At 33.2% G+C, this 25,135-nt stretch overlaps 1 protein-coding gene across 3 annotated transcripts; it reads right to left on the bottom strand.

Moving 5' to 3' along the window:
• Positions 1–24,903, bottom strand: LOC119616112 (slit homolog 1 protein). Of its 3 annotated transcripts, XM_037972319.1 has the most exons (9): positions 24,591–24,889; positions 8,924–9,527; positions 8,631–8,853; positions 8,392–8,528; positions 8,166–8,318; positions 7,907–8,087; positions 4,477–4,616; positions 4,208–4,420; positions 1–4,140 (listed from the first exon to the last, which is right to left on the bottom strand). In XM_037972319.1, the coding sequence occupies exons 2-9, from the start codon at positions 9,336–9,338 to the stop codon at positions 4,115–4,117; spliced, it is 1,488 nt and encodes a 495-aa protein (XP_037828247.1). In that variant the 5' UTR covers positions 9,339–9,527; positions 24,591–24,889; the 3' UTR covers positions 1–4,114. The 3 variants fall into 3 exon arrangements, with proteins under 3 accessions (XP_037828247.1, XP_037828246.1, XP_037828245.1); XM_037972318.1 differs by having other exon boundaries at positions 1–4,420; positions 24,591–24,903; XM_037972317.1 differs by having other exon boundaries at positions 1–4,420; positions 8,924–9,530; positions 24,591–24,877.
• Positions 24,904–25,135: the final 232 nt, after the last annotated feature.

The raw sequence follows: 25,135 nt of genomic DNA, 5'->3' as shown, positions 1-25,135 counted from the left end.
ATTTATAAAAAAGAGCATGCAAAATAAGATTAAAGGTTGTTACTTTTAGGAATTAAGCATTTTTTACTTTACAAAATATGTTTTTTCATGCTTTGGTTTAATATGTTTTTTATCCCCCATTATCTTCTTTACCTTAATATCAAAACAATTTCACTGATAATAGGCTTAAACAGGCCTATTCTGAATAATAAATTCCCTGGGAGTTTGTTCTCTTTTCTATACCTAAAGCACGCAAAAGGGAACAAACTCTCGGGGAATAATTGTTCATATTTGGCCTGATAATGTTTTAAAAGTGTCATACGGGGATTAGTTTGTTTGAATAAGGGGATTAGTTTGTTAATATGGATTTTCTACAAACAAATTTGTCCAAGAGAAATTGTATTAGTTCCCGAACTAGTTCTAGATCGCCTACATTTAGCTAACACTCATTCTAGTTTATCTTTGGAACCAACGATTTTTTCTAAATACAACTAGTTCTAAAATGCTAGCATACAGACTGCACTAGAACTAGTTTGCCTTTAAAATAGAGAATTCTTAGAGAAAATATCTTCTTCTTTGCAAACAGTTCTAGAATTAGTTCTTTTTGAATTGATTTCTGTATAATAATTGCGAGAAAACTAGTTCTTAGAAAGTTTTTCTAGAACACTTTTGGAACTAGTTCTTTTTTCAGCGATTTTTGTTTGATATTGTTAAGATTTGGGCCAATTTTGGGAAAACCTTAATGAAATGTAACTCAATTACATTTAGAAATCTTACAATATCGAAAAATTCGTGATATTTGGATCATTCTCGACAGTCTTCTTATATTAAAACATTTTTTATGTATTTTTTTTGTAAATCTTAAAAATTCAGTAAAGTATCTTTAGTTAACAAATACACATTCTTTGAAATAGTTATGAAACTAGTTTGTTTTTTGTATTTTCTTTAATAATTGCTAAAGAACTAGTTCTCTTCTCTTTCGAATTGCTATGCAAACCTCTAAAGAAATTCTGTAAAAGTCTTTCATACTATAAAATGCTTCTGAAAACAGTTCTAGAAAAGAATTACAAATCCTTGGAACTACTTCTCTTCTTTCGGTCACTGCTAAAGAACTAGTTCTTAGAAATACTTTAGATTTAAGATTATGTTCCGTTGAATGGAACTAGACACTAGTTGTAATTGAGGAATCTGAAATCATTCAGTTGTCAAATTTTTCAATGAATTTAAGCGAACTAATTCTAAATCTTTGAAACTGTTCTAAGTACTGGTTCTAAGATAAGAATCTGATATGATTCTTCGAAATAATTCTAGAACTGCTGCTTTTCTTTCTGTCACTGCAAGAAAACTAGTTCTTAAAAGTATTTCAGATTCATTATTAAGTTCCAGAGAACTTAATTTTTAGATTCACGATTATGTTCCGTTGAATGTGATATCACTAGTTACAAGGTTGTAATTGAGGAATCAGAAATCATTCAGTTGTCAAATTGAGATTCGCTTCTGGAAATAGTTAATTTTTCTTCGAAATAATTCTGTCATTGCAAAAAAACTAGTTCTTAGAAGCATTTCAGATTCATTATTAAGTTCCAGAGAATGGTATATCATTCTTTAGAACAAATCAATTCATCTCCTTTGAAACTGTTCGAGAACTAGTTTTTCTTTCAGAGATATTTGAACAGAAAAACTAGTTCTTAGAATAATCATTAGCAGAGATTGAGTTCTAGAAGTTGTGGCGATGTTAATAATTCCATGGTTGCTTCTTCTAGAATGAGTTTTTTCTGTGATTTTTTAACAGAAAACTCTTAAGAAGTACTTTAATACTTTCCTGAAAATGAGTTCCAATAGTTATGGCGACATCTCTGGTGTTTTAATCATGAATCTAAACGGAATATCGGAATTGATTTCGAAATTGTCAGAGATTTTACAAACTAATTCAACCCCTTTGAAACAGTTCTAGAACTAGTTCTGTTCTCAGTGAACTTCTAAAGAGTTTTTTAAGAAAGGAGGAACTATTCTTAAAAAGTATTTTAAAATTTCAATCGACTTTAGTACTATTTCTTTTTTCAATGATTTTTGTTTGAACTGATAAAGAACTGGTTCTTTAGAACATTAGAACCACTAGCATGGGTTCTAGAAGTAATGGCGTTATTTCTAGTTCTAAGGTTTTTATTCAAGATACAAGATTTTATTATAAAATCGACAATCTTTTCATAAAGCTCTTCTAGAACCAATTTCTTAAACAATGATTATGATTCGAAATTGTCTCCGATTTAAAATATTGAATCAGTTCTAGGAACTAGTTCTTTTTCCAATATGCTTTTAAAGAGTTTTTTATAAGAGAATAAGACTAGTTCTTTTTTCAATGATTTTTGTTGGAAATTGTTAAAGAACTAGTTCTTAGAAAATATTTTAGAAGTATTTTAGAAAGGGTTCTAGAACTTGACATTACTAGTTTCAAGTGGATATTCTTGAATCTAGTTCCAGCAGACCTTTGTCTTCAGAAGAAGAACTAAACAAATTATTACGGCTTTAAAACTAGTTCTTTATTGATTTTTGTTCAAAATTGTTAAGGAACTAGTTCTTAGAAAACACTTTTGAAATATTTTAGAAAGGGTTCTAGAATTAATGGTGATATCAGTAGTTTCAAGTAGTTATTCTTGCAACTAGTTTTTGAAATATTTTAGAAAGGGTTCTAGAATTAATGGTGATATCAGTAGTTTCAAGTAGTTATTCTTGCAACTAGTTTTTGCGGCCTTTGTCTCAGATTTAAAGCATTGAATGAGTTTTAGGAACTAGTTCTTTTTTCAATAAGGGTCTAAAGAGCTTTTATAAGAAAAGAACCAAATATAATATAAAAAATGGTTCTAGAACTAATAAAGACATCACTAGTTTCAATTTATTACTCTCGGAACTAGTTATTTTTGATAAAAACTACAAATTCTTTGGATCAATTCTAGAAAATGTTTGTAAAACAATTCCCAGGAACTAGTTCCTAGAAACCCCTTTAGAATTTCAATTATTTTTCAGAGAATAAGTTCTAGAAGATGGCGCCATCATTAGTTCCAAGATTTTATACAAGAATCTGAAGAAGTACAAATTCTTTGGATCAATTCTAGAAAATGTTTGTAAAACAATTCCCAGGAACTAGTTCCTAGAAACCCCTTTAGAATTTCAATTATTTTTCAGAGAATAAGTTCTAGAAGATGGCGCCATCATTAGTTCCAAGATTTTATACAAGAATCTGAAGAAGTTCTTTAGCTATAGAGAACAAGATAAATTATCTTGTTTGGAACAGACCTACTAATAAAAAGGAAAGTGTTTCTCAGAAAATTCTTTAGAATTACTTTAGAACTTCAGGCGAATATGAATTAGTTCTTATTGCACTCATTCTAGATGTAATTATTGTATAAATTCTTCGGGACAAATTTTTCTTCTTTAATAAACTAAAATACTGCAATATGCTAAGGGGATTGGGAGTTTTTGGGGGGAAATATTATATAATTAGCTTAATCTAATGATATGTAAGGATATATTTTTTGTTTGTAAATATATGTTTTGCAACCATAAATCCCTATATAATTATTTGTTGTATTTGTTTTTTTTTTAATAAAACAACAAACAATCGATAATAAAATAAATTATTACATCAAAATACACACTTAGATATGTTTTGTGGAAAAAAATTGCCTTAAATATTAAAAGTAAATGTTAGAGAGTTCACCTAAAACCTAGAAAATAATAATGATCATAATCATAATATTAATAAGAATAATAGAATAAATATTATATATATAGTTTTGTATAAAAAAAAGACAAACGATCACTTCTCACACTTCACTGTTACACATTCACACACACAGTTTTTTTTTTATAAAAAAGAATAGCAGTTGCTCTTCGTATCTATGATAATGTTGTTCTTTCTTTCTTTCTTTAATTGTTGTTGTCATTGTTTTTGTTGCCTACAAACTTTTTCCCCAGGATATAGTATATAGCTAGAGAGAAGAAATCTGTCTGTTGTCATCGTCGTTCAGTTTTCTTGTTTTCAGTTTTTTGTTTGTTTCTTTTGTTGTTATAGAGAGTTTTGTTTTCAGAGTTGGTGTTTTGAAATTTTGTAGTTTGTTTTGAGAAATCTTTGTATTTACCACTGACTCCACCAAAGTATTCCTTTAAAAAGTACACAAAAACGTCACAAGCATATTTACTGGTAGTAAACGCCATAACAACAACACACCATTTGTGTCCAGTAAATCACTGGCCGCACTCGGTGATAGACCAGCACAGTGCATTTTTTCCAATGGCATAGCTTGGACATAGTATTCACGATTCTCAACGGGCATATGACAAACGGGTTTCTTTTTCTGTGCCATTTCATCGTCTTTGTTCTTCAGATCTTGCAAGAGTTTAGGGAACCAGGTCAATTCACAAGAGCATTGTAAAGGATTATCTGTAATTTGTATTATGAAAAATGAGTTGTAAAATATATTTGTAATAAACACTTGCCTGTTATATCAATTATTCTTAAAGTATCGATGATATGCTCCATTATATCTTGCGGCAGCCGGGTTAATTTATTATTTTGTATATTTAAAGTTTCCAGGGAATTTAAATTTTCAAATATCATACTAGGTAATACCTTGATACTAAAAGAAAATTTCAATATTTGTTTTGTTTTTGTTTATTGTTTACAGGTTAATTATTATTTTGGCTTGATTACTAAGAATACCGCAATTAATATAATAAAATGTTTCGTAAATTTGCTGAATTGAAAATTAAATATTCGCAAAAAAAAAAAATAATTACAACTCAAGTTAATCCGCAAATAATTCAAAGAAATATGGGGAAAAAATCAAATCAGAAAAAACTTCAAGATTAATAATTCGCAACATATCAAGAAAATATATATAAAATAATGGGGTAAGTCAAATTTGTTTTTATCTAATTTTATAGTTATACAATTATGAGAAATATTTTAATATAGTTAGAAATGGGTTTTTCTTAATCTGATGATATTGTATTATAAATGATAGTTAAGGACCCCATTCTCAATATCTGAGTTTTTTGTTGCTTTTGAAAATATACTTTAAAAACTTTAAACTAATTAGGTTTGAAAACCTTTACCCAGACATTGAGTTGTACAATAGACTGTTAGAAGAAAAACTTCGTAACTCCTTCTGAAAATGGCGGAGAGAACAATTCGAACACTTTTGTCTTGGTATCTTGGTGGCGTTAATGCTGAGTGTCTGCGAGTGTAAGGCCCACTCTCGAGATAATAAACTCAAAAGCCTTTATGACTAAAGGTTATCTTTTAACTAGTCCCATGCCCCTTTTTGACCTTATCTACATATTTCCTGTATCCCTTCCCCTTGCTTGTAATTGAAGTGATGGGTAACATGGTCGAATACCTGATAAATCCCCCGATCGGTTATAAATACTAATGCACTTAACGTCCTTTCCTACTCATGGGACCAAAAAATTGATGATGATAGTAGAAGTTAGGTTAGGATAATGTTACAGAGAATGTGTTCAAGAAGTTATGGTGAAATCACTAAATTTATAGTTCCAAGACTGTAATTCAGTTATTTAAAACATCGACAGTCTCTGATTTTAGCTCGAATTGGTCTCAGTATTAATGAACCAATTCACCTCCTAGATATTGAACTAGTTCTATGAGTGAGCATCAGTAAACATCTAGAGTTTTTTGATCCCTATTATAGTTTGTATTCCTTCCCCTACTTGTAAAGTTGACGTTGTTGATTAAAGTATCGAAATCCTAAATATCTAGCACCTCTGTGCTATAACATAGATTGGCTGTAGTTGCTAATGCAGTTTAGGTCCTGCCTGAATGATCCATAGCCTTGCTGAGTGCGTGCCTACTAATAGGACCAAACTATGAAAGATATAAATAAATCACAAAATTCGGATCAGATCGTCATCTGAATCCGACATTCTAGACCTCCAGCAAAGAGACTTTCGTTGATCTTTTAGATCGAATGAGTGACAGATACAACACTCTTCTTATCTTTAAAATCTTAACGAATTATAATCTCCAGTCGGATGCCAAGAAGTCAAATCCAAACCCAGTACACCCAAGGCTTTAGCCGACAAAGAAAGGTCCAAGCGTAATCACTCTCAGTCAAGAGGCACATTAATCGTTATAAAAGGGAGTTGTTGCTGATAAAACGCCAGAGGAACCTTCAATACGATGAAGAGAAAGTGCCACTCTCAGACAGAGGCCCATTAATCGTCATAAAAGGGAGTTGTTGCTGATTAAACATACTCAAGGGCCCGCATCAAATTCGATCACATACGCCAGAGGACCCTTCAATACGACGTAGAGAAAGTGTCGAATCCATAGCCTGTACATCTAAGGTTGTACCATACAAAGAAAGGTCCAAGTGAAATCGCTATCAAATAGAGTTTAATTGTAAAAAAGGAAATTGGTGGCTGAAAAAAAACTCACTCTCATATCCGCTAGACGACCCTTCAATAAAAAAAGAGGAAGAATCAAACCTATATCTAATGTATCTAAGGCTGTAGCCAACAAAGAAAAGTCGAAATCGCTCTTAGATAGAGGCAGATAATTCGCCAAAAACGAGGGAGGTTGCTGATAGAATGCTCTAGGATCCATTAAATACGATCACGTCCGCTAGACCATCTTTCAATAAGAGGAAGAGTCATATCCATACCCAGTACATCTAAGTCTGTTGCAGACAATGAAAGCTCTGCTCTCAGACAAAGACTGATAAATCGCCAAAAAGAAGAAAGGTTGCTGATAAAAAAAACACTCGGACCTACATCAAATTCGCCAGACGTCCCTTCAATAAGATGTATATCTAAGGCTGTAGCTGACAAAGATAGGTCGAAACGTAATCGCTCTCAGATAGAGGCAGATAAATCGCCAAAAAATAGAAGTTGCTCATAAAGAATTCTAGGGCCCACATCAAATACGATCACATCCGCCAGACGATCCTTCAATAAGAGGAAGAGTCAATACCATACCCTGTATTCGACAAAGAAAGTTCCAAGCGAAATCGTTATCAGACAGAGGCAGATAAATCGCCAAAAAAAAAACAGGTTGCTGATAAAAATAATACGAGGACCCACAGCAAATACGATCAGAACCGTTAGATCTTCAATAAGATGTTGATGGACTATCTCTTAATGTTACTGGCAACCGACTATGTTATTAAGTTAAATGAATTTGTTCCCAAATAACACAATTTCCCAAATAACTTTCTCTGCAAATACCTCTACATTGGCACATACATATCTAGCTCCCGGAATTCCAGAATTCTATTCAAAACTGTATTATGGAAATCGCTCATAATCGATAGTATTCCATTTGAAAGATCTATTTGCGAATATCATTTGATCGATCTTTGACTCTCTCATCAAGATCGACGCAACACGAATGTGTTAATTAACAACAAAAATCATGATGATTAATTGGATCTGTAATACGATTTAGTTCCCTTTTTAGAAAACACCGAAATCATTTTACAGAATATTTGTACCGATTGCTCTCCTTCGTGGATTCTATATTTAACTACTTCATATATGTCGTACTGGACCGACTTTACTTTTTTACTTGTATAGGTTGATAAAAGCGTTTGATTTAATTAGGAGGAAGTTACGATCAGTATCTGGAGGTTAATCCTTCAGCAGTCTAATGTATTATTTTAATAACTAATTAAACTAATGATAAAACTTGTGAATTGATATTTTTAAGCTAATATGACTCACAAATCTAATTGCTTACCAAACAAATTACTCAAGAAAAGCTTTGAAAAAAAAAAACAAATCAGAAAAAGAAAGAAAAACTGAAATAACATAATACCATGTTTTTTCCATCTGATACCTTCCTCTCTCAGTTAGTTCCTTCTTAAAACATACATCAATTTACAAACAAAAATTAGCATTTTAAACTTACTCATTCTTTTGGAGATTAAGGAAAGTTAAGGAATCACCGTAACCGGTAAACGCGTCATCACTAATGACACTAATATTATTATTTCTCAAATCCAAATGGCGTAAACGATGTAAAGGTCTTAAAGCTTCGCTGGGTATAGCCTGTATATTATTATCGCCCAAACGTAAATATTGTAGATTTTCTGAAAAAAAAAAGTTAAAGAGAGTTTTTTAAAAGATTTTTTCCCTTATTTAATTTGTTAAAATTTCACGATAGACACCTTCTAAGCCCTTAAAGGCATCTTTATCGATATTGATGATTTTATTGCCCTCCAATTCCAAAGAATTTAATAAAGTTAAATGGGAGAAAACATTTGCCGGCACGGTATTGATCATATTGTGGGCCAGTATAAGAGAATCTAGATTTTCAAGACCTATAATAAGAAAGCAGGGAAGCAATTAATAACTTAAAAAGTTAAAACAAGATAAGAGGTTTGGAAAGTCTACCTTCAAAATCTCCTTCGCGTATGGTTTTAATTTTATTTTCTTGAATTTCCAATTTCTTCAAATTATCCAAAATTGAGAGAGATTTTTGAGGAACCGCAGTCAATTCATTGCCACCCAAATTTAAACGTTTCAAACGTCTGCAATTAAAGAAATATTAAATGTTTACAACACTCGATATTGAAGGAAATATCATTAGAATTTAAAGAGAGTGATCGATTATATTCGATCCAATAACTTACTTTTCTAAACCTCTAAAAGCCTCTGGCTCTATAAGATTAATTTTATTTTCATAGAGTGTTAAAATCTCTAATGTATCCAAACCCTCAAAAGCATTATTGTGAATAACCGTGATCTTATTGTGATTCAAATTTAAGATCAACAAATGATAAAGATGTTTTAATGCCAATGAGGGCACCGTTTTCATTTGATTAAGTGAGACATCGAGCTGTGTTAGACCCTTACCTGTTAAATTAAAATAAAGAAATTTTAATAACTTTTTCCAATTCCATTTAAAGGGTTATATATAACTCACCCAAAGAGCTGAGAGCATTTTCTTCAATGGCCGCTAAACTACTGTTGTGTATGGTTAAATGACGTATATCCAAGGCTAGGAATACGAAACCTTGTAATTTAGGCAAATTATTATGACGCAATTTCAAATAGAATATAATGGGACTTTTGCCCTTTAGCGTGCCCATAGACTTGGTAATGTGAGTCAAATCGGTGGTCTCACACAATATATCCAAACCATTCTTCTTTACCGTACAAACACAGGGAGCAATATCGTTTTGCTCGGGACATACTTGCTGTTGAGCCTGATTGCTTTGCGCAGCCACTAGATCCCAACAGTAGGATGATGTCAACAGTAATACGGCGGCCGCTGCCAACAATGTAGAATCTCTACTACGTGCTAAGCTAACTGATGGCATTTTTGAAACTAATTTCATGTTTATAACGTTCGCAAAAAAAAAACGATTTTCAAATGCCAAACAGCACTTGTACGATTATTGGCTGTTCGTATGCTCTCCACCGCTCTCTGTGGATCTTTAGTTAGAATCCACTACCACACTCACTGCACAATTCAAGTGGCCCTCTCCGTTTGTCTTTTTATTTCGATTATATTTATGGGTTTATATCTGCTTGGTTTAGGGGATAATATTAAAAAAAAAAAAAAAAACGAGATAAATATTAAAATTAATTTATTCTTTTCTAGTTTATTGAATTATTTTATTGTGCATATGTAGTTTCAACAAACATGTTCAATAACCCAGCAAAATTATATAGAAAATTGTGCAATTATTTCTCAGAGCTGATTCCTATATTGACGTTTACAAATAAAATTCTCTACAAAAAGAACTAGTTCTAAAACAGTTCCAGAGGGAGCGTATTTGTATTCCCTAGAACTATTTCCGACTTTGACTATTGCAAAAATTTTTGATAGATGATAGACCCAGAATCGTTCTGTAGATCAAATAGCGACTCTATAACACTCCAACAGAACAAAAACAAGTAAGACCTGTAGTTTGATTACATGGACGGACAGACAGACAGAAGGACGGACATAGCTAAATCGACACAGAAAATGATTCTAAGCCGATTGGTATACTACCTCTATAGGACCGCTATTATTGTGCGTTACAATCATCAGCACAAACCCAATATACCCTTCCCCAAAAATTTATTCAAAACTGGTTCCAGAACCGTTTTGTAGAAAGATTGGCGACTATATAACGCTCCAAAAGAAACAGTTCCAAAGGTGATTATTTCTAGGAAAAATCATTATCTGAATTTTGTAAAAGATATTCTCGAATACTTCCCTAAAACTATTTCGGAAAGTTACAATTTCAGACAAAACATATTAATGAAGGAACTGTTTCAAGAATCGTTTTGTAGAAAACAACTTTTTCATAAAACCGGTCTTTCATTATTTCTAAAAGAACTCGATCGGGAACCATTCAGAAGTTTGACTCTATAAAGCTTTTATAGAAACGGTCCTGAAGGTTAAAATTTTGAACATAAATCATTAGTCTCCATATCAAACTTTTACTAGTACTTCTTGTGAACATTGAAAACTATTGAAATGGGTCATATCTAGGGATTGCAAATGGGACAAAATAATAATGATTCTTGGTCCTTATTAGATTTTGAGACAGTATAAGCCATTGCCGTACGTTTTGAACTGTAAGAGAGCCTTAATTGAATACTCTTCAAGAGGTAAGTTTTGCACGAATATGTAGCCAGACATTCGGGAATAATCGGCAATAAAGAATGTACTTGCTATAAAGTAAAGGGAAATCGAGGAAGTTATACAGACGAAAGGAAAAGTGAATCCTATACGCCCACTTGAAATAATGAATCGGAAGATGGAAACACAAATATTCGATGTGTTGACCCTAACGAAAGGAATACGAGAAGTCTCTCTAAAATGAACAAGTTCTTAGTGGACTCACAGGACTTAGGGCGAAACTATAGACTATTGAACGATTATTAACTGAGTTTCTGAACATCGCCTGATAGTACTTTCATAGAGCAGTATACAAGATTTTTCCCACCAACATCTTTTATGTAACAGAGCGCTGCCAAGATATTTAGATCGAAATTGGATCCAAATATTTTGGGGAGTGATGTTATTCCAAATTTTCCTCAGTAACACTAATTGGAAAATTCTATGGGAATTACATCTAGAAAACTGAGTCTCTGAACATCGGACCATAATACATTTATGGACTAGGTTTTTCCCAACAATATCTTCTATGTAAAGGAGCACACAACAATGCTTATTGGGTCTCATGAGAATTCCTTCTGATTTGTTATTGTATACATTCTCCTTTCAACCTAACCTTACATAGCCATGGCCTTCACGATAGGGCCTAGGCAGGAGAAGGTAGAGAAATATGTTCACTATAAAATTTCGTAAAATTTCAACTTAAATCGGGAAAATAACATTTAACGCTTTTGTATTCATAAATATATATTCTGATTCACACTAGAAAAATTGAACTGAATTTAAATTGAATTCACAAATGTCGCTGGTTTAAAGTCGTAAAAAAAAATTTATGTATTCATAACAATAAATTGTCCACAATTGAGTTCAGCTCTTCATTAGATTTGTATACAAATATTTTTATATATATTTTTTTTTCACAAGTAAATTTTATTATTAATTCATTTGGATCCCATATGCATCATCTAACTCTCTATATTCACTCAACACTTTAATGTTCATTTTGATATTTAGATGTGGATAACACACATTATTCTTGATATTATATTCATTGTTTGGCGCTGTTTTCAATTTAATCATATAGAAAATTATTCGTTTAACTACGTTAGTAATCTATTATCTTGCTGAGGGTTAATATTTGTCTCTAGTTCTTTCACCTTTTTTGTTATTTGTTATTTTTTAAAAAAAGGGGAAGGGGTTGTTTATTATAGACATGTTTTGAAAAGATTTCCTAATGGTTTTACAAATCAAATTATGGACCGTATGCTGTTTTAAAGTGCATTTTTTACTGAATAAAAATTGGTCTTTTTTGACAGATTGCAGTTGAGTCCATGTTCCAGTAGTGTCAAATTTGCATATAGTAAACATATGCCATCAAAATTTTATAATATTTCATACATTTGTACTACAAATATTTTACCTTAATTTAAAAACAATCTACGAACTTTAACTGTCTTGAAATCGTATTTAAAATATTCTGTCTAGATTTAGTTTTTCTGCTAAATTTAATAAAATTGATTTTTCAATTTAACGTCTGAGTTAAATTCACTTTTCTTTTATACTATAAATAGGATCCTTAAATAAGAAGGAAGGAGTATATGAATGACTAAATTTTGTCTCGTTACTCATACATATATAAATGTATGTCGTACGCACTGATGTATACAAATTTACAATACATACTCAACTGTTTGTAAAAGCAACTCATACACATCCTTACAATCACAGACTTTCCACAATGTTACAAAAAAAAAAGTCCAGGCATGGAAAATTCAGTACTTTAGTACATTTTTCAGTATTTTTATACCCCCATGTATATAGTCTAGTCTAAAGTCTAGTGTATATTCTAGTCTATAGTCTAGTCTATGGTAGGTAGGTAGGTAGGTAGGTTGATAGGAGGATGTATACTACATCAAATCCGAAGAAATACACCTAGGCCACTATCGGGCCTGTTGTGCGCTCCAATTCAAGAAAAAAAAAAAAAAAAAAAAAAAAAAAAAAAAAAATTGTTCACTGAATGTATTATTTTTCCATGTTCAGAAACTCAGTTTCCTGGACGTAATTCCTAAGAATCTTCCAATCGGTGTTGGTTAAGAATGTTATTTCTGGAATAACATCACTTCCAAGATACTTGGATCTAACTTCGACGAATGCCTGACAATGGCAAAGAAAGTGCTCCAGAGTTTCACTGTCCTCTCCACATGCTCTACATTCGTCTGAATTCGCACGTCCAATTTTGTATAGATGTGCTCGTAATCCTGTGTGTCCACTGAGAATACGTACCATCATACTAACCTCAGACTTGCTCATTTTGAGAAGATTTCTCGTCTTGCTCTCATCAGGGTCACCCCATAGAATCTTTGTGGTTCTACCCACCGTTTCATTATTCCAAGAGGCCTTATGGGATTCTCTCATCCATATTTTTAATTCAGCTTTTGTTGCGTCGAATGGTTTTGCGTTTGTCAGGTTAACTACATCGAGCTCCCTTCCCTTTAAAGCTATTACATTCGCCCTTTCGTTGCCGACTACTCCCGAGTGGCCTGGTACCCATATGATGTGAACCTTACCTCTGGGAGAGTATTCAGTTAAAGCTTTCTTACAATCCAATACAGTCTTAGATTTAATTCTATCACCTGATATCGCACAAATTGCCTTCTGGCTGTCGGTAAATATATTAAGCCCTGTGGGCGCCATATTTATTCTAATCCAATTTACACATTCCGTTATTGCTCGTACTTCTGCCTGGAAGCTTGTGTTATGATTAGGTAAACGGTGGTATATTTCTGTTTCTGGGTCTTCAATATAGAACCCCAGACCCACTTTGTCCCCTAATTTAGAGCCATCCGTGTAGCAACGGATTCCTACTGGTATTTGCTCTAATGTTCCGCTTGACCAAGACATTCTATCTGGGATTAGCGTTTCAAAGTTTCCGACATATTCAGTGTCTGGTATGCGATCAGGCACGTCCGATGAATGTGTATAACCTTCCAATGTGTCCAGTATACATTGATGACGTGTCCTATAACCGTTTTTGGCCAGTTCGCCTAAAGTAAAGAGCCGTTCGGCTGTAAGCGCCGCCTCATATCTTATATATGTTTCAATGGGTGGAATATCTAGCAACGTTTCCAGAGCCTTGGTTGAAGTAGTACACATGGCACCACTTATACCCAAGCAGCATGTACGCTGAACTCCCTGCAGTAGTTTGATATTACACTTTTTGTCCAAAGCACTCCACCAAATTATTGAAGCATAAGCTAGAATTGGTCTAATTACACTTTTATAAAGCCAATTTGTCATAGTAGGACTAAGACCCCATTTCATGCCTATGGTTCTCCTACATATCGCCCAGCACCGATGTGCCTTGTTGATCCTATCCTCTATGTGGTGTCTCCATTTTAATTTCCGGTCAAGTATTACACCTAAGTACTTAACTTTGTCTGTCACCGGTATCTTCTTGCCCAAGAAGCAAGGTTCAGTATATGTAGAAATTTTTGTCTTTCTTGTGAAAAGACAGATTTCCGTCTTCGCCGGGTTAACATTGAGGCCTCTCGGTTGAGCCCAGCTCAAGGCCGTATTCAGAGCCTCCTCAGCTCTTCTACACAAGTAATTTGGATCCTTTCCCTTTAAAAGTATTACGACATCGTCTGCATAGCAGACAGGTCTAAGTCCTTTCTCGGTTAGGGTCCTTAGGAGGCTATTAATCGTGGTGACCCAGAGTAAAGGTGACAAAATGCCACCCTGTGGTATACCGCGAAATACCTTTTTCCTGATAGTTATATCGTACATCTCGCAGCTTATCCATCTGTTCCTTAGCATGTAGTTGATCCAGTTACGGAGCACCCGGTCAACATAAAACTGGTCTAGGGATTGGATAAGGGTATCAGTGTGCACGTTATTGAAAGCGCCTTCGATGTCAATGCATACTGCCAGTGTATACAGTTTGCTATCGAAAGATTCACTTATGTAGTGGACAACTTCATTTAAAGCGGTTTCCACCGATCGTCCCTTTACATAAGCATGCTGCTTATATTTAAGGTCATTGTATGGTATGCTGCTTTTAACCATGCTATCGACTATCCGTTCCAAGGTTTTAAGTAGGAAGGACGTAAGACTTATCGGTCGATAGGACTTAGGTGTCGCATAGCTAGGTTTCCCTGGTTTGGGTATAAATATTACCTTTGCATCCTGCCATTTAACTGGGGTATATGCCAATTTTAAGCATGCAGTGAATATCTGTGACAGATGTACGGAAACCAGTCCCGCCTCCATCTGCAAAAGTGCCGGGAAAATTCCATCCGGCCCTGCAGCTTTATAGGGAGCAAAGCTCTTGATTGCCCCTTTAACCATGTCAGTTGTAATAACTATTTCCGTGTTACCCTCCCCTTCCTCCAATATCGGTTCATCTATGTTATTCGATATACCGGGTGGGAAATGAGAATCCATTAGGAGTTTCATTGTCTCCTCCATATCCTCAAGCCTCCTGCCCGTGTCATCGATCATAGATTCCGGTTGGACATGAGTTTTGGATAGGAATTTTTTTATCTTCGATACGTCATTTACGCTATCTACCTGTTCACAGAAAAGTTTCCAGGAGTCTCGTTTGGCTTTTCGAACGATTTTCTTATATTCACCAAGTTTATTACGATACTCATCCCAGTATACTGCGGTCTTTTTACGCCGTGCCCGGTTAAATAGTTTGCGAAGAGTCTTCCCAAGGTTCCGGATCTCCCCAGTTACCCAGGGTTTTTCCTGGGCAGATCTCCGCTCTCGCAGAGGGCAGCTGTCCTCGAACGATTCAACCAGGGCACTTGTGAACGTTTCCACTTTGGCATCTATATCCTCTTTATTTCGACATTGAAAAGTATCCTGACCTAAACGGTTCTTTAGTAAGGCCCCGAACATTGTCCAATTAGTTTTAGACTTATTCCGAAACTTTATCGGCTTTGGTGGTGGCCTTAGTATTTTGAATCTTATGTACCGATGATCAGAAAAGGAGTGCTCGTCCGAAACTCTCCAATCCTGAATTTCGTTTATAAGCTCTTCTGAACATATAGTTATATCTAATACTTCTTCTCTGATTCTATTGACGAAGGTAGCTTTATTACCTAAGTTCAATGTTATCAAGTCTTTAGTATTAAAGAAATCCATGAGGGCTTGTCCCCTGCGATTGGTGTTTGTACTACCCCAAGCTACATGATGCGAGTTGGCATCACAACCTATTACAATTTTCTTATTTTTCCTTTGTGCCTCTTCAACCAGTTTCATCAGATCCGACGTTGGTGGTAGGGTCGGAGAATCGAAAGGCAGGTAAATAGATGCAAGGAATATGTTGCCTCGACCTTGCTTCAGCACCGTTGCATCCGATGTTGATAATCCTGTTGAGAGGAGAAAACATAAGTTCTTGTGACATAAGATACATGTTCTCGGGCGAGATCCTGTATCAGCGTAGAAAAGTTGGAAATTTACGTGATTTAATCCAGAAACCTTGTTGCGAATCGTCCAAGGTTCCTGGATTAAAGCTATATGTATTTTACCTGTGTTGATTTTAGCCATCAGAGCGTTGGTAGCTGTCTCGCTCCGATGGAGGTTTATTTGGATAACCTCAATCATGGTCATCCATTAAACTGTCTTCCAGCGAGTTGGTGGTCACCTCCTCGCTCTTTGGATTTGACTCCTCCGGATAGCCTGAAGTGGCTATTAATGCAGTGAGTACTGTTGATGGCACTGCGGTGTCCTTATCAGGCATAGGAATAGCAGTATTTTTAATAGACACATTCCCAATTCTGGAGAGCATTGCTGTTCTGTCTTCTGGCGGGTGAGTGATTTCCTCCTCGCTTTTAGGATTTGACTCCTCAACATTGCTAGTACTTGCTAATGATGCTTTGGGTACTGTCTTAGGTGTTTTAGTGTCCTTGTCGGGGCCGGTTTTGACAGCCCTTTCAATCGGCGCCTTCCCAATTTTGGAAAGGGCAACTACACTTTCTTCTGGCGAGTTAATGGTAAATTCCTCGATTTTAGGATTTGACTCCTCAACGTTATCAGTAGTGGATACTGTGGTCTTAGGTTTTTTAGTGTCCTTTTCGAGGCTTGTTGTAACAGCCCTTCCAATCGGCACCTTCCCAATTTTGAATATGACAGATTTAGAGGCGAAGTAAGCCCTACCTTTATTCTTGGCAAGACTAGCCATGGATTTCTGGTCGATACCTATTACAAATAAAGTTCCCTCAGGTTCTTCTTTCCTGTAAAAGACATCCCATTTTTCCACGGCCAGCTCAGCATTTTGACCTCCAAGAATTTCCAGTATACGTTCATTAGCCAGTTTACTGCCCCATCCTTTTATGTAGACAGTGGACTTTAGGAGCACCGGAAGCTCGCTCTTCTTTGCCAGTCCCAGCCTAGCGCCGTCCCAGGGAGGAGGGATACTTTCCACCAAGTTCTTTAGGGTGCTAACACATTGGTGAGATGCCAACCTCATCAACATCACGCCCATGCTGAACTCGCAGCTCTCGCTCTCTATTGGTTGTTTGCCCTTTGAAGCTATTGCATGGTCCACTATCTTATTGTTGACCAGGTCTTCTATTTTACTCTGTTGGTCTATTGGAATTTTGCCTGTCGGATTACCGGCATCGTAAACTGCATAGCAGAGATCGTCCCGGTGCCTACTTCTGGCAACTTTGGCGTAAGATGGCGGCTCTTTACCTTTTCCTAGTCTATAGTCTAGTCTATATTCTAGTCTATAGTCTAGTCTAGTCTAGTCTAGTCTAGTCTATAGTCTAGTCTAGTCTAGTCTAGTCTATAGTCTAGTCTAGTCTAGTCTAGTCTAGTCTATAGTCTAGTCTATAGTCTAGTATATAGTCTAGTCTAGTCTAGTCTATAGTCTAGTCTAGTCTAGTCTAGTCTATAGTCTAGTCTAGTCTATAGTCTAGTCTATAGTCTAGTCTATAGTCTAGTCTATAGTCTAGTCTATAGTCTAGTCTATAGTCTAGTCTATAGTCTAGTCTATAGTCTAGTCTATAGTCAAGTCTATAGTCTAGTCTATAGTCTAGTCTATAGTCTAGTCTATAGTCTAGTCTAGTTAGTCTATAGTCTAGTCTATAGTCTAGTCTATAGTCTAGTCTATAGTCTAGCCTATAGTCTAGTCTATAGTCTAGTCTATAGTCTAGTCTATAGTCTAGTCTATAGTCTAGTCTATAGTCTAGTCTATAGTCTAGTCTATAGTCTAGTCTATAGTCTAGTCTATAGTCTAGTCTATAGTCTAGTCTATAGTCTAGTCTATAGTCTAGTCTATATTCTAGTCTATAGTCTAGTCTAGTCTAGTCTATAGTCTAGTCTATAGTCTAGTCTATAGTCTAGTCTATAGTCTAGTCTATAGTCTAGTCTATAGTCTGGTCTATAGTCTAGTCTATAGTCTGGTCTATAGTCTAGTCTAGTCTAGTCTAGTCTATAGTCTAGTCTAGTCTAGTCTAGTCTAGTCTAGTCTAGTCTAGTCTAGTCTAGTCTAGTCTAGTCTAGTCTAGTCTAGTCTAGTCTATAGTCTAGTCTATAGTCTAGTCTATAGTCTAGTCTATAGTCTAGTCTATAGTCTAGTCTATAGTCAAGTCTATAGTCTAGTCTATAGTCTAGTCTATAGTCTAGTCTATAGTCTAGTCTATATTCTAGTCTATAGTCTAGTCTAGTCTATAGTCTAGTCTATAGTCTAGTCTATAGTCTAGTCTATAGTCTGGTCTATAGTCTAGTCTATAGTCTAGTCTAGTCTAGTCTATAGTCTAGTCTAGTCTAGTCTAGTCTAGTCTAGTCTAGTCTAGTCTAGTCTAGTCTAGTCTAGTCTAGTCTAGTCTAGTCTAGTCTAGTCTAGTCTAGTCTAGTCTAGTCTAGTCTAGTCTAGTCTAGTCTAGTCTAGTCTAGTCTATAGTCTAGTCTATAGTCTAGTCTATAGTCTAGTCTATAGTCTAGTCTATAGTCTAGTCTATAGTCTAGTCTATAGTCTAGTCTATAGTCAAGTCTATAGTCTAGTCTATAGTCTAGTCTACAGTCTAGTCTATAGTCTAGTCTATAGTCTAGTCTATAGTCTAGTCTATAGTCTAGTCTATAGTCTAGTCTATAGTCTAGTCTATAGTCTAGTCTATAGTCTAGTCTATAGTCTAGTCTATAGTCTAGTCTATAGTCTAGTCTATAGTCTAGTCTATAGTCTAGTCTATAGTCTAGTCTATAGCCTAGTCTATAGTCTAGTCTATAGTCTAGTCTATAGTCTAGTCTATAGTCTAGTCTATAGTCTAGTCTATAGTCTAGTCTATAGTCTAGTCTATAGTCTAGTCTATAGTCTAGTCTATAGTCTAGTCTATAGTCTAGTCTATAGTCTAGTCTATAGTCTAGTCTATAGTCTAGTCTATAGTCTAGTCTATAGTCTAGTCTTATAGTCTATAGTCAGTATAGTCTAGTCTATAGTCCTAGTCTTAGTCTAGTCTATAGTCTCTATGTCTAGTATCTAGTTCTTATAGTTAGTCTATGTCTATATGTCTAGTCTATGTCTAGTCTAGTAGTAGTCTGTCATAGTCTATCTATAGTCTAGTCTATAGTCTAGTCTATAGTCTATAGTCTAGTCAATAGTCTAGTCTATAGTTCTCTAGTCTAGTCTATAGTCTAGTCTTATAGTCTAGTCTATAGTCTAGTCTAGTCTATAGTTCTAAGTCTATAGACTAGTACTAGTCTATATCTAGCTAGAGTCCCTAGTCTAGTAATCTAGTTATGACTAGACTTAACAGACTATTTTAGGTAAATAAACTCTTTGATTATAAGTTTCCAGGCCTGGTGCGCCCCAAACGAAGCACCCATATAAACAATATCCAAGCATGTAAGTCCTTAATATAAAACAACTACAAGTTAAACTTGTAAATGTATTCCATCAGGTGCGGTAAGCTTTCAACTTTTAGGAGGAGTAATGTGTTTTTATTATTTCAATTATAGCAACAAACTCTTGGTAAGAGAAATGTCCTTTTCCTCCTTATAGCGTATACGTTTCAGTATACATTTGCTTAATATACTTGTTTAGTGTATCCTTATACCGTAAAACATCTTGTTCCTTAATTCACAAACACACTATAGTGTTACTAACATGTTTACACACAAAATAAATATGTACACACACATTTTTGTTAACTCAACTACCACTTGCTGCACGCCTATCTAATTTGTTAAACATGATGTATACTGATTTTTGGCATACTTTTCTTACAATTTTAGAAAATCAATATCAATTAATTGGACCTCTTACTCTTGTTGCTTGAAATTCGAAAACTGTTTGCGTGGAATATGTAAAATGTAAAAAAAACTACGTTTGATCATTTTATAAGAAACTTTGCAAAGTTTTTATAAGTATTTTTAGAAGGAGAATTTTATCCCCAAATAGGAATAGTGTTATATTCGACTATTCTAATCTTATATAACCACCATAAAAACCTTAATACAACGATATTAATATAAGCATCATGGTGATCAGGGACTTGTATCAATTATGGACCGAACTCTTCAGAATTTTAGACAGTGATTGTTTGTCGAATTTTTCTTAATATATGGGGAGTAGTTCAAATTAAGGGCCAATTCTTTTATAAACATATTTATATAAAATGTAATCAATCTATGTACTTGTATTTTTAAACCAGTTATAAGCATTAAATTAATTTTCTTTTACAATACCAAGAAACATGAAAATGTCAGTCAATTAGGAACTGTTATGTTTTCAATAGATGGCTAGATCGCCGACTGATATTTGGATGTGGTTGAAAAAGTCAATAAGTCCACATTTTTATGGCGTATATCTATCTATCTATCTATCTATCTATCTATCTATCTATCTATCTATCTATCTATCTATCTATCTATCTATCTATCTAATCTATCTATCTATCTATCTATCTATCTATCTATCTATCTATCTATCTATCTATCTATCTATCTATCTATCTATCTATCTATCTATCTATCTATCTATCTATCTATCTATCTATCTATCTATCTATCTATCTATCTATCTATCTATCTATCTAATCGATAAACTCAGGAACTATGGTATGTTTCAGGGACCGTGAGAACTGTTCCCGTAAAGTTTTAAATTTGGCCGACTGCTGCGGTCGAAGTTTTATAGATATTTGGTAGAGTCGACATGTCCAATCAAAGGCCTGTAAGCGGACCGGGCATCACTAGTACATATTAATATAAATAGCAATATGTATTTCGACACAAGATGTTCGAAGACCTTCTCTTTAAAGTATACTTTATATAACTAATTCATATATAAATCCCAAAGAATTAATTTTTTAAAAATAACTGTAATTTCATTAAAAAGCTAAATTTTCATTAAAATATTGTTATTTAAATCCACAAAACAGTTTAAAATTTCTTAAACTTGTTTAAAATAGCTAAAGGGGCTCGTTTTAATAAATTTAGGTATTTTTTAAAGAAACTTCAATGAGTTTTTATCTTAAAAATAACTTTTTCAACTGAATCATAAACCACCCATTACCCCTCTTTCTGACATAGAATTGTCAATTAAATTTCTTTTTTTTTTTAAATTTCTGTAAAAAATATGTCTCGTGATATTAAAGAAATCCAAACGTAGTAAAATACGAACCAGACAGTGAAAATAAGGGGCAAAAGCAAACAAAAATCCTTACAAACACAAAAAAATAGAGTAAAGGTACGTTCACACCTATCAAATATTTGACGTTTTTTATCAAATATTTGTTGGCTGTAATGTGAACACAAAATATTTTTGAAGAGCAAACAAAATATCAGCTGTTTTTCGTGAAACATTTTTATTTGTCAACCTACAAATATTTTCTTAATGTGAACACAATGTGAACACCAAACATGAAACATTTTTGTTAAACGTTAAAAAAACTATTTAATAATATTTTTTACGATTTCATAGAAATTTCTGCCTAAAAACAAAAAATTAAATACATTTTTATTTCATAATGTGCTTAAAATGAGTATTTCTATTTTGACGTTTTGTTTGAAGAAACAAAGCCAAACACAATTCAATACAAATAGTAAAAGTTTGTTTGCCCGGTGTTCACATTACAAAAAATAATTTCGAAAAACAATTGACGGATAAAACAGTAAAAAAACAAGATTTTGTTTGCAGGCAAAGATGAACATAACAACAAGAACAGCTAATGCGCAACCAAACCAAAAGCCAAAAATATATGTGTTTATATTTACTAAAAAGCTATATCATTGAATAATAACTTCTATATATTCTAAAATTTCATTTAATATTGTTTTTCATCAAAATTTTACCACAAAAAAACACAAACTACATTTCAATACCTTGTGCAAGTGGAAAAGAGATAGATAGACTTGCATAAGGTATTGAAATTACATTTCAATACCTTGTGCAAGGGGAAAAGAGATAGATAGACTTGCACAATGTATTGAAATTACATTTCAATACCTTGTGCAAGTGGAAAAGAGATAGATGGTGGATCTTTACTGTCATGTTGTTGCTATTTAGTATAGTCAATGTAGCGAAAAACATTGGTTGTTTGGAACGGTTTATAGCGATTTCAAAAAAATCGCTATAAGCCCGGAAATAACCAAATTATAAATAATTTTCATTAAATTACATATCTATAAAATTGAAAATTATAGAGAATTGTTTATTATTAATATATTTTTATATCCATTAATATAATAAATAATTGTTTAAATAAATTGAGTAATAAATTAATTAAATAATTTCTCAATTAATTACTAAACTATAGACTAGATTATAACCTATAGACTAGACTATAAACAATACTATAAACTAGAGTATAGACAAGACTAAACTATAGCTTGACTATAGACTAGACCAGCGGTTCCCCCGGTTTTTACTTCGCGGACCCCTTGAGGAATTTATTTAAATTCGCGGACCCCCATACATACTTTGATATCTTATTGCTCTAAATATGTAATTGTTCATCCGAAAATTGTCATAGTCCATAAATCCCAAGGTCAAACAGATATGTCATTTCTATAAAATATTCCCGTACATTGAGAATAAATAATATTTCAGAGAAGTTTCAATTGGCTGTTTTTGAAGATAGAATGACTTCATTGTTGAAATGTTAACATGATGTTTAATTTTATGATCGTGAGATCTTTCACGTTCTTTTTTCTTTAAGGTAACGAAAAGGTTTCTTCATCAAATATCGTCGACATGTGCTTAAAGAGTCACGTTGCAAAATTTTTTTGCGATTGCAGACGGGTAATCTGAGTATGTTAGCTAATTTTTCGGGAAAATAATATAAGAAAGTTGAACTTCTTCGATATTGTTGCGGAATGCGTTTATCCGCATAATATATGACTTGAACTCTTTGCGAAAGTACTGTGAATTTTACTGCATGGTTTTGACTATTTATGCATTTTCTGATGTTAATTTAATAATATTGGTCGACAAAATCAAGTTAAAATCTGTGTATCACGTCGGAATGGAATATTTATATTTAAAATTACCTGGATTAACGTATTGAAGACGAATAAAGAGTCACCTCTGTTTCGGAAATATATTATTTTAGTCCTTCCAAACAAGAACACTTTTGTTTACAATTTGACAAACTTAAATCTGCGATAAGCTTGTCCTTGAATTATGAAATGTGGCCTAACTTCATACTCCGAGATAACAGTATCTCTTATTTAATTGTAATTTGGGAACCGTTGGACTAGACTGCAAACTAGACTATAGATGCATATATTATGTAGTATAACTATATATAGTATGTTGTTACCAACCAATAAATAACAAAACAAACAACAAAAATAATAATTATCATTAATTTACGCAATTGCTTGAATTTCAATTAAATGTCACAACTTTGTCTCAGATTTATATTTTATAAAAAATAAAATAAAACCAGTCATATAAGCGACTATTTACATTTTTGTATGAGGTGATAACACTCTTTTTCAGAAAATAAACAAAGAACAGCTGTTATTGACGCTGTTTGATCTTACATTTGGTTTGCAAGATCAAATAATTATTTTACCAAAATGATGTAAATTATTTGACTTTTGGTGTTCACATTGATGAAACAATGAGAAAATATTTATTTGCCAGCAAATCAATTTGTTTTATGAAAATCATCCGCATTGCTGTTTGTTAACATGAAACATTTTATGTTCATATTCGACAAACAAAGTTTTTTCAATCGTGTTATATATTAATATTATACACTTTTATTATAAAAATTTAATTTTAAACCTAATAAAAATAGTTAAAATTATAACAAATTGCCAAATTGCTTTTTTCTTTTATGAAAATATACGATATTCTGTGGCTGCAAAACATGTGTGTGTTTGAACCAAATTATTTTTGCACTGTTTGATAAAACAATAGCATCAAATATTTGTTCAAGTCTGAACATGAAATAAATATTGCGTTTGTTTGACGCAACTTTATAAATATTTATAACAAATATTTGGACCAAATATTTTACAGGTCTGAACGTAGCTTAACAAATAAATTCTGGCAAACAAGACAAAAAAAAAAAAAAAAAAAACAATATACAGATGAAAGCGATACTGCGCTAAGCGTCAAACTCAAAGAAATTTATGTTGTACAGAAGGAAAAGGAGTGGAGTGGAGAGAGTGGGTAGTGAGTAGGCCAAGAAGTAGAGAAGAGTACCAAAAATTACAACAAATAAATTTTGTGTATGTATAACAATGTGGCGGGAAAATCGATACGAAAAATCCTTTCGTATATAGAGCAAACTTCTAAACTAGAGTAGACAAATATTGAGTAAAAGGATAATTTTCACAGGATGTTTTTTTCTTTTCTTTTTTTTCAACAAATAATTGTTGATTCTTTTAAAGATTTTTCTATGGATTTTAAATAATTTTTAACAAATTTTAAATTTTTTAGTTTTTTTGTATATTAAATTAAAATAATTGTTTAATATTTTATATAGTTTATTATTTTAACACTTTAGTTATTCACCTGCATTAAATAACAATTCGTTGTTTTATGGGATTTTGTTTTAAATAATTTGTTACTTTTACTGCTATTTAAACCACATTTCTTTAGATTTTTTTTATAGAAAATAACTTGTTTTTTTAAATATTAAAATCTTTTTTTATGACTGCTTTTTAATATTTAATTTTTATATAAATTTTTTTCTTGTAAGTCCCGAGCAATGCTCCCCTTTTATATAAAAAAATATATAGAAAATTAAACGAAATTCCTTCAGACGTTTTTAAAAGACTACAACACGCGCGTACAACCGTTGACAACGTACTGAGGCAACAGTATTTTGCCGTTCTATCAAATACCATAACTACACTCAAAAATGGGGGGTGTTGTGGTTAATATGACAAAGTTGACTAACTGTGGTTTATAGAATAATGAAAGTATATTGTAATTTTTGTTATTTTTATCAAGAGATATATAATGAATGAATTATTAATGAGAATTTAGATTATTTTTTGTTGTTCCATCATCAAAAAAGATTGATTTTGTTGTTCCGTTTGCAATATTGTTTCACA

The sequence above is a fragment of the Lucilia sericata genome, unplaced genomic scaffold (genome assembly GCF_015586225.1).
Source record: "Lucilia sericata isolate MDLA Ls3-8-SP2 unplaced genomic scaffold, ASM1558622v1 Contig000058F_arrow, whole genome shotgun sequence".
NCBI lineage: Eukaryota > Metazoa > Arthropoda > Insecta > Diptera > Calliphoridae > Lucilia > Lucilia sericata.
The sequence above is the reverse complement of the archived record's forward strand: the minus strand, read 5'-3'. Positions and strand labels throughout refer to the sequence as shown.